Here is an 11,388-nt window from a genome sequence, read left to right as displayed (position 1 = left end):
TCTTCAAAAAAAATTATAACACTTTATTACAAGAAAACTTAAAATTAGATATTAAACTTATTGGTTCGATAAATAAATAATAGTTGGGAAATATTTACATAATTTTATCTTACGAATCCTATCGGATTACATTTGATTTGATTTTTGATATCTTTCGCAAATTATTCGTATCTTTCCCAAGAAAAGTTGAAAATATTAAATACATCTACTAATTTCTACTTATCATAGGCATCAAATTATGTTTCATTAATTCATATTGTTCTTATCACAACATTGTTTAGGTATTATTATTAATATTAGTATGGTAAGTAAAGAATAGAAAAAAAAATCTTGATAATTTTTACGAATCTATACTACTTAATAAACCAAAATTACCAAAATTACTTAATAAACCATTTTGGGTAGATCTTGTAATATTAACTGATATTAACCGAGTTCTATCTAGGTGGAAAGGGTCAAAAACATTACTAATTTGTAATTATTAGAGAACAGTGCTATCAGAATGTTATTAATATAAATATCAAGTGATTCCTAACCTTAATAATCAAAACTTAAATTGCTTTAATTAACTAAATTATTAACTTTCCGTAGGGTAAGTTATAGTAATCGCAAAAAAATCGAAAATGCAAATTTGCATATCTTTAGGTTTCAAAAGTTTCAGAACATTTTGGCCTACCTTAGAAAAAAATAGATGTATGTACGTAAGTATGTGCGTGTTTCTCAAAAATTTCGAAATTCTCAAAAATCTACTTTTTAAAATTAAAAAAACTGATGTATGTGTGTGTGTATGTATGTATGTATGTATGTATTTGTTTCTCAAAAAGATCCTGAAATTCTATTTTGTTTAAAAATATTTGTGGTACGGAAAGTTCCAGCAATTCACCTTAAGGCACGATGCCATGCACCACTAGTTTATTACAAATTACATCCAGTTTGAGAATCGTCAGCTTCGGCGCCATGATTTACTTCCTGTATCCTTCCCAAGGATGTGTATCCTATGTCCTTAGACAGTATGGCACCGCGATCGAAAGAGAGTAGACCGCCAAAGGACGAAAAGAACATGGACAGTGGTAAAGAAAAAAATTCTAATAAACAACATCAAGAATTTGAAAAAACTAATAAAAAAGATCGAAAGCATTCTCATGGTGTTGCAAAAAATCTACAGTTTTTTGAAAACTTCAAAAAAGTTGCAAAGTCAAATAAAGTGAAAGAAAACCGCGAAACTGAAAAAGTTTTGGAAAAAGTTCGATCGGAGTTGTTGGCTGTTGAAGAAGAATGTATTCAACAGGGCATCAGTGAAGAAGAATTAAAGGCGGTTTTTGCACCTTTAATCAGGTAAATTAAAATTATTTAATCCAACGACAAAAAACAGAAAGGATGCAGAAGCAGCCTGTATTGTTATTTTGCACATTTAATTAATTATGGATATTTCATGTTGAAATTATTTGTAGTATATAATCAAAAAGACATCATTAAATTATAACGCAAACTAGTATATTAATTAAAATAAGTAAAGTATTACAAAAATGTAAGTTATATAAAAGCGCTTATAATTTTCTTTATATTAGCAAATACTTTTAACAAGTTCATTTTACTTAGACAATAAAATGATCATAATATTTCTCAAAAGTGGATTAATAATTCATCATTAAATAAAAAAAATAAATGTTTATGGAATAATATAAAATTCGTAAGAAGGCATAAATTAATGATACTTTTTTTATTAAAATTATTATCGATAGATTAACATTTTCAAACTATTATAATATAACGTGATATTTTGTGTGCAATAAAAAATTGTTAAAGAACTACTGTAGTTAACATATTTAGAGAATAATTTTCAAAATCGAATGGATGTGATTACGGCATCAATAATACAACACTCATTGATCATTGCAAAATCTGGAAATATATGTAAATCTATCTATGTGCGAAAATATCTTTGATTGCAGTGGTGAAGTCGAATATAGACTAAAAAGTGTTACGTGGCATTGTTCTATTTCATAAACTCTTTTGATTTAAAATATTTCATTAACACATTTTTATTTGTGGCACATTTAAAAAGTAAATACATTGGCGCAGCCACTGATCCATTTTTTCACAACTTTCGTATTGGTCTAATTATTCGACAATTTCTAAGCAATTGTACCTACTCAAAAAATCTTCAATGCTTCAAGTAAGTCAATTCCTTATTAAATTATTAATATTAAGTCATTATCCAATTATTTTATTGTAATATCATTATTTCAATAAAAATTAAAAAGTTAAGTACTGATCTGCTTTTGATAATATAAAAGTTCATTATATTCTAGAGTGATATTAGTAATGCGATGATAACATCTTGTCCGCTAAGAGTAAATACATTGACCAATATTGACTAGTGGTGTATGCAAATTGCTGGAACTTTTCGTGACAAAAAATTAACTTTTTGAAAACAGAATAATTTTTTTTAACTTTGAAAATATTAGATTTTTGAGAAATTTTAAATTTTTGAAAAAATAATTACGTTTTTGAAAAAAATATTCTTTTTATTTTGAAATATTTCGGTAATTTTTAACTTTTTTTTAAAGCAATTGCACGTAAGCGCGTAATCGCCGCGTCGCCGTCTAACGGACAAACGATCTTACGGAAGCTATAGAAATGTATAGAAAATTGATACGTATTATGGGAATCTTTATAAAATATCTGATAATTTGATATGCCTATGTCTAATGATCATTTTTGACCGCCAAATGGCTTTTTTTTACTTTTTTTACTTGATCTCCAAAACCGCTAGACATGCCTTCCAAAAAATTTATTCAGTTCTGCATCTTGTCAATACAAGTAAAATGCCTTTTGAATTATTAAAATCAGATGCTCTGTTCTGTTAAAAACAGAGTTACCGTTTGTGGCACTTTTTGCCCCGTATCTTTGAAACGGATAGACCTGCCTTTGCCAGAAACCAATCAGCACGTCTTCTTATCAATAGGAATCGAAAGTTTTTTGAATTATTCAAACCAGTTGATCGGTGTTTCTAAAATCGTCGACGAAAATTTGTATCTGCACATACATACATACACGCAAGCACGCACACACACACATACATCCATCATTTCTAAGGTATGCCAAAATATTCAGAATCCTTTGAAACGTGAAGATATATAGAAATTTTCATTTTCGATTTTTTGCGATCACTATAACTTGCCCTACGGGAAGTTAAAAAGCCAAGAGAAGGTAAAAAGAATTTACAGCTTTTCTGATAACCTCATTAGGACATTGTCTACATAGGAGTAAAAAATGAATAATATTTAAATATTCTAGATAAAATTTCAAGAATTATATTCGATAACGAAACGAATCGAATATAAATATTTCAAACATTTTATACGACCATAATCAGATCCTATAAACCATGAAGTATTGAAAATTGACTTAACCACTGATTCATTGGTAACAGATCTATTGACCTATTTCTACTTAAAATGACTCATTCATTCATAACACACAACCCATATCATACAAAACTTTTGTTTTGGCTCCTAACAAGCCCTAATAAATCTCCAAACATTCAACAGGTTGCGGAAACGTATACAGTACGAACGATCATTTGTCTTCGCCTCCGTCTGTTTTGTTCTCGTATCTCTCGTGTGGTATCTGGCGCCGCTCTGGCTGACGTGGGGCGTCAGCGCCGTCGGAAGGGTCGCCCTGGTTAAGATTCTGCCCTACTGGGATTGGAGACCGCTGGCTGGTGCCAAATGTCTCCTTGGACATCGTTCGACTGATCAGGGATCGAATTATGGTGACAATTTGGATAACGGATTGATGGAAACTGATTGTGATGTTTGTGAACTTTTGGGTAAGATGGTGGATATAAAAAACTATGCTCTTAATTATATGTTTTTATAGATATATACATATGAAAAAAATCTTTAGATTTTTTATGATCTTTATTTCTCCATTCGTTTCGAAATATAATTTTATGTCGTTATAAATGGGTTAAAGCAAATTGTATTGAATGTCGACTGAATATGACACTGATGCGTCCAAAGTGTGTATTTTCAAAAAAATATTAAAATTTATTACAACAATAACTATGACTATTTATAATTTAATTAAACATGCTAGTGCCAATTATGTGCATAAATTATTGTCAATTATATTTATTATTGTCTAAATTATTATTTCATACTGTTTATTAACCAGTTTGTTCATATCAACTGATGATGGCAAAAATGTATGTTAAAATATATGTAAAGTTTGTAAACTATTGGTGTGTGGCAAGCTGCCCTAAGGCATATTGCTAGAATTTCTCGTACCTTAATAAAATATTCGATAAATACTAAATGTTTTTAAATAGATTATTATAAATAAATACTGTAACATTGTCTAATATTTATAAGAGTTATATAAACTGAATTGCAAAGTTGAAAATCTTTGTTTAAAGTTGATTAGAACTTAAGTCAGAATTACAATTAAAATCTGAATTATTTTCGATATATAAACAAAAAATTGTTGAAAAAAATTGAAACATTTTTTTTCCAAAAGCAATTATTTTGTTAAAACAAGCAGAAAGTTCTTTGAATCATTCAAATCGGACGCTTAGTTTTCTCAAAAACTGCCATTTCTTGCACATTTAGCTCTCTATCTCTGAAACGGTTAGACCTGCCTTTGTCAAAATCTAATAACAACTTCTCCCAATCATTCCTAATTAAATGTTTTTAGATCATTCAAACCGGATGCTCCGATCTCTCAAAAACTCGATTTCTATTTTCTGCACTCTTTGCTTCGTATCTCCGAAACGGTTGGACCTGTCTTTGCCAAAAACTAATCAGCACATATCCCTATCAATAGAAATCGAATGTTTTTTAAACCATTCAAGGCGGTTGATTTTTAAACCATTCAAGGCGGTGCGCCCGAACACGTGGACAAAAAATTATATCCATACATACGACACACTCACACACCCATTCAATTTTTTTTTAGGTATGCCAAAATGTTCAGGAGCCTTCGAAACGTGAAGAAATGTAAAAATTGCGATTTTTAGGACGATTACAAAAACGAGAAGTTAATAAAATTTTATTCATTATATATCAACAATTTTATTCATTTATTTTAACCATTGGTTGCAACTTTATTGTAAGATTCACGTTCTTAAAAATAAAAATTTTTGCATTTCACTTATATTGACTAAATTTTTAGGAAGGCAGTTTCAGCGGTTTCGCAGATCCAATGAAAAAGTTAAAAATAATGTCTTTGGCAGTTAAAAATAATTATTGGACATATGCTAGTTAAATTATCGGATATTTTATAGAAAATTCAATAAATACAAATTTTGTTTACATTTATATGGATTCCGTATCAAGATTTATAATGTCGATTTTCAATCTATTTGAAAAAAAATCCAAAATTAAAAAAAAAAATTACAGTACGGGACGATCCAGCAATTAGCCTTAAAGAACGATGCCATGCACCACTACTTTATCTTACATAATTTATTACACTTATTTTACATAATTTTTGAACCTAATAGATAATCTTGATAATCATGTTCTTGTTTTTATTCTTATTTTTCTAAAATAAATCATTAACTTTTTTATTTTCTTTCAGTCGATATAGACAGAATAAATGACACAACAAGTGAGCATTTAAGAGAAAATTATTTTTCTCGAGGAGCTCCTGTAATCGTAACTGATGTGGATCATCCCTCAAATTCTCTAATCGAATCCATATCCTTAAATGACCACCTTCTAGACACTTACCCTTGCGACGTTTATACAAATCTACAATTAGCACCTTTTGGCACAGTACGAGAATTGGTAAACAAATTTACCCAATCGACTTTGAACAGTACATTTCTTTATATGGAAAATTGTGAGAAACCTGCTGTAAAAGCCTCGAGATTATTAGCCGAAAAACCGTATTTCTACTCTCGACATCTACCTTCACCGTATCTAAGTTGGGTTTTGGTCTCTGAAAATTATGATGGAACTTGGAAGAATATTCATGTTGATGGTTTGGCAACGTTTTACCAGTTACGAGGAAGTTTTGAAGTGAAAATGCGTCCAAAAACACCTTGTGATGAGATTTGTTTTGAATTAGAAACTACAATTAGAGCTGGGGAAACAATGGTTTGGATTTCGATGTTGTGGCATTTTGAATTACGCGCCATATATGGAGAGAAGAGTGAAGCGTTTTTAAGTGTTACGAGTGGTAATCCATAATTTAAAAATTCAATACAAAAAATAAGTGTAATTCTTTTATAAAACTATTTTATTTGATTATTTGATTATTTATTTCATATTACTTTAACCCTTTCCGTTCGCAAAATGCGAGAATAATATGTATTTTTTCTCAGGAGCGGCTGCATACGAGTGGAAAGGGTTAACCCTCAGAATTATAAATTTTTTATTTGATTTGATCTGATATACAAATATCATATAGTATAATCCAATGATTTGATAAATTTGATAGGTTCAATTTCAGTTGCAGAAATTGTATTAAAAATGTGTAAATAAAAATATCAAAATTAATTAAACAACAATCTATATTACTTTAACCCTTTCCACTCGCAAAGTGCGAGATTAATATGTATTTTTCTCAGAAACGGCGGCATCCGAGTGGAAAGGGTTAACTCTCAGAATTATAAATTTTTTATTGGATTTGATCTAATATACAAATACCATATGTACCAGACAACTTGGATAATCCTGTAATTTGATAAATTTTGTAGACTCAATTTCAGTTGCAGAAATTGTATTAAAAATGTATAAATAAAAATATCAAAAGTGATTAAACAACAATATATATTACTTTAACCCTTACCACTCACAAAATGCGAGATTAATATGTATTTTTCCTCAGAAACAGCGGCTTCCGAGTGGAAAGGATTAACTTTCAGAATTATAAATTTTTTATTTGATTTCATCTGATATACAAATATCAATTAGTACCAGACAACTTGGATTATCCAATGATTTGATGAATTTGGTATAGTCAATTTCAAGTCCAGAATTTGTATTAAAAATGTATAAACAAAAATATCAAAATTGATTAAACAACAATCTATATTACTTTAACCCTTTCGACTCGCAAAGTGCGAGATTAATATGTATTTTTCTCAGAAACGGCGGCATCCGAGTTGAAAGGGTTAATATGTATTTTTCCTCGGAAACGGCGGCATCCGAGTGAAAAGGGTTAACCCTCATAATTATAATTTTTTTATTTGATTTGATCTGATATACAAATATCAATGTGGATTATCCAATGGTTTGATGAATTTCAGATGCAGAAATTGTATTAAAAATGTATAAATAAAAATATCATAATTGAAGAAATATGCAAATGTTTGTTTCTGTAATTACATATATGAAAGTTTTTACTATTAAATACTCAATATTTTAATATAGGTATATATTGTTTTAATTTAGGAGATAAATTTTAGTTTCACAAATGTATTAAAATTGTATAAATAAAACTATGATAATAAAGAAATATACAAGTGTTTGCTATTACATATACAATACTTCTTTTAATTTTGTCATTTAAATATTTCTTCATTTTTTGTAAATGTAATTAATTTTATTACTAACTTCCCGAAAAAGAAGTTTATGTTTTCATAAAAAAATCCGATATGCTAAATTTTTCGCTATTTAATTTTATTAATCGAATGAGCCCAAATTTGGAAAATATGTGAGTGTGTGTGTGTGTGAAAATATTTAGTTGTTTTCTGTTCTGTGAACGTTGGACCACCGTTTTAACAATGTTATTTTTAATGGGCAACCCAATAGTTTACTTATTTCAATATTTAATTGAAATTTCTCTAATACTGATGCCATAGTTTTGTTGTAGCAATGCTATGGAAGGGCTATGTTCACTTAACATATTTAGAAAACTACAGCTTGATATCAGGTTGCCTCAGGAAGGTATCGAATCTGAAAGCTTGTGCTTATATATCTAAAGCTAAGTTCTGAAAAAAATTAAAAAAACAGCCGAATTGAAAATGGCAGAATTAAATGATATACGATATTAATTAATGACACCATTTGGGGACGCGACCCATAGTTTGAGAAGCCCTGAATTAAATGATTCAGTTACTTAAGACCTAAAAATTTGCAAAGCAAATCAAAAGAAGAAAACTTCATAATTAATATATTGATGAAATAAAAAAAATCTACTTTAGAAATGCTCGATTCAATACAAACATACGTGAAGTAAATTCGTTTTATCACTAAAATTTTTGTATCAATATTTTATTTTTCTAATTTAAGTAAATTATTGTAATAACTTTCAAAATGCAAGTACAAGTAGATCATAGTAATAATTTTCAAATATATGGCAATAATACGCCTGTATAGGTATCGTATGAATTATATGAAAACTTACGATATCTGCAAATTATGTGGTTAGATTTTTTTTAGGACTTTAATAATATTACATATTCCTAATCAGTAATATTCAACATATCATTAATATCTTTTGTACGTTGATTAAGTTTTTAGGTTGATTAACAGATTAAGTTATAAATTGTTCATTAAGTTGTGCATCCTTGAAATGGTGTATCATCGTAAAAGCCGTATATTCATTAAATTGCACAAAACATAAGCGTAAAATTACATTAGATTAATATAATGTTTCGTTAATTTAGAATAATGTGCCATTTTTTGGGCGGTATGATCATTGTATATTTAGGATTCCAATCCAAATACATAACCTTCAAAGATCACGAGTGCATTCAAGATAAATGTCATATCAAGATAAATGCCACAAAAACGACTTACCCATTCCTTTGACGGGTGAACTTGTTCAATTGCTCAAACAATCAAAAACTGAATTAAACACAATTAAAAATACTAAACAAGGCACTAAACTAAACTAAATTTTACACAAACACAAACTAATATGCATCTTGCAATGACAGCCACCCGCCATTAGAAATGACATGAACTGCTCACATCATCAAGGGTAGTGAAGTGCTGAAATATCTGCAGCGTTACCAACACCACACCAATAGGAAAAATCTTGAATATATAATTTGCATGGATAAATTATTATAACTAAGGGGGCATCCATTAATTACGTGAGGCTTTTAGGGAAAGGGGAGGGTTTGGTAAAAAATCACGTGGAGTGGGATCTGGTAAGATATCGTGTAATTATTTTTTACCTAAATTTTCGAAAAAAAAGTCAAAAATCTTACGATTTTTTCGTACTCAAAAAATTTGTTCGTAAAATTACACGTGACTAAAAATACACGTGTTGTTTGGGGGGTTGAGGGGGTAATTTCAAATATCACGACGTATCACCAAGGGGAAGGAAGGGGGTGATCCAAAAATCCCTAAAAATTGATCACGTGATTAATGGACGCTCCCTTAATATCATAGATAAATATGACTAATATTATATAATATCAAAATAATATTATTACTTTGAATATTAAAATAAATATTCAAGCCTTTTTTAAAAACATTGAAATAGGTTTGCCGTAATGATGAAATAGATATGATTGTTCATGGATAGATTTTATGTATATTTATGTTTTTAGTAATGCATACTTTGAATCAGTCGAGAAATCTCCTTTTACCTTGATTTTTTAAGATGATTTTAAATTTTCTGCAAATTTCAATATCAAAATGTTTATAGAACACTTCAAAGTTTTAAATCCCAGCACTCATGAAACTAGTTTTCCCTCAAATATTTAGGTAAAGGACCAACAAAGTCAATAAAATGTGTAGATATACTCATCCTACTTTTACTTTTTTGGCTTATAATATGTTATAGATGACGCATGTAGCAATATATTTCTAAAAGAATTGCTAAAAAAATCTTTATCTGAAACTTTTTGTTCTTTTATCTAGGACTTCAGATAAAAATCTTGCGTTTTTATGAGGATGATGAGGCCACCGACTTAGCACTTTTTGATTTTAAGCTTATAAAATCATCTATAGAGTGCGAAATTTTGATTTTAATATAATTTGAAATGCTCCACCCTACATAACACTTGTTGCAGCTGTGCACTTTTATACTTACAAATTAATACAAAATTGAATTAGTACAATTATACATAGTTTAATGACTTCAAGTTCTTCACTTCTAGTTTAATGACTGGATCAGAAATGTATATAAATTCGTTATAATTTGGTTAATTATATCACCATTCTGCCATAATATTTATCATAATTTAGTTAAGTTTACCTAGTTGTATTAATTGGACTCTAATTTAACTGGGCAACATTGATATTTCTAATATTGAGTATAAAAATCGCCTAAATAAAAAGAAAAAAATACAAGTCATTACGTAATGAGAGAAAATTTTATTCTTAATACTTTATAATAGTTTATGTATTATTCGTATTATGTTTTATTGTTTTTGGTGCTGTACATTTTGAAAACACCTGAAAAATTACATTTTCCAAACATAACGTCATAACAATAAACGTGTGAAGTACACTTCTCGTGTACATTGGATAGTCGAATCCTTTGCGTTATTTTTAAAAGTAGTAGATAAAGCTATATTTACAAGTATTTTAAGCGAAAGAAAAACTTGGGATCACATGAGAGATGAAGTTACACATCACTTGCCCTCCATTAAAGTAAATTTATTAGTAAATAGTAAATTTGTGCGAAATGCTCACTCTCCTCTCTCATTATGACTCACAGAAGCAATATAGGAGCTTATGACATATACCAAGATTCATTCTTACATAATTTCGATATCTCTAAAGAATAACATGTTGCTATCTTAAAATATAAACACACAATGTGGAAACTGATATATTTCAAAACTGAAATTTGCCAGGTGCGTTCACTGCAAAAGGACATGCGAAGAAATCCGTTGGCCAGAATAAAAAATTGAAAATATTTTTATATTAACCCTTTCGCTACGAAAGGATGAATGAACCTGTTGTACAAGCCACCAAGCCGCCCAGGTAATTGTCATACAAAAAATATCAAGATTTTCAAATAACTCTCCTCACGAAGATATTAAAAAGTTCAAAATTAGGAAAAACCACAAGAACAATTTAGAATTCTCAAAATTTAACACAGAGTGTTAAATATTGATTGTAAATTCGATACACTAGATGTCGTCTATAGACAACACTCGTAGACACATGTCGTCAAGAGGATGTCATCTATAGATGACGCATGTCGCAAAAGGGTTAATTTATAATTATGAAATATGAAGTTACGACCCATAATTTGACAAGAATTATTAATTAAATTTTTAATTATCTCATATATAAACGTAGAGCTCGACAAAATGTTAGGTATACTAAAACTCAAAAAAGGCTGAACCGATTTGGCCAGTCTTACTCTTGAAAAACTCGAGTTAACCCTGATATTGTGGGAAAGGTAAAATATCATTTCAAAACCGCGTAAAACTTCTAAAATTAAACAGTAAAAATAAAAAAAAAC

The 11,388-nt window shown here is 29.1% G+C and overlaps 1 protein-coding gene across 1 annotated transcript; it reads left to right on the top strand.

Annotated features, from left to right (window-relative positions):
- The first annotated feature begins 1,012 nt into the window (after positions 1–1,012).
- Positions 1,013–6,200, top strand: LOC113367519. Its single transcript, XM_026609119.1, has 4 exons — positions 1,013–1,070; positions 1,128–1,335; positions 3,555–3,835; positions 5,587–6,200. Exons 1-4 carry the CDS (start codon positions 1,013–1,015, stop codon positions 6,198–6,200), a joined length of 1,161 nt encoding a protein of 386 aa, XP_026464904.1.
- Positions 6,201–11,388: the final 5,188 nt, after the last annotated feature.

The sequence above is a fragment of the Ctenocephalides felis genome, unplaced genomic scaffold, assembly GCF_003426905.1.
Source record: "Ctenocephalides felis isolate EL2017-DRISC unplaced genomic scaffold, ASM342690v1 CF-g0.4_SCAFFOLD_01170, whole genome shotgun sequence".
NCBI classification, from domain to species: domain Eukaryota; kingdom Metazoa; phylum Arthropoda; class Insecta; order Siphonaptera; family Pulicidae; genus Ctenocephalides; species Ctenocephalides felis.
This window is presented reverse-complemented; position numbering and strand designations above follow the sequence as displayed.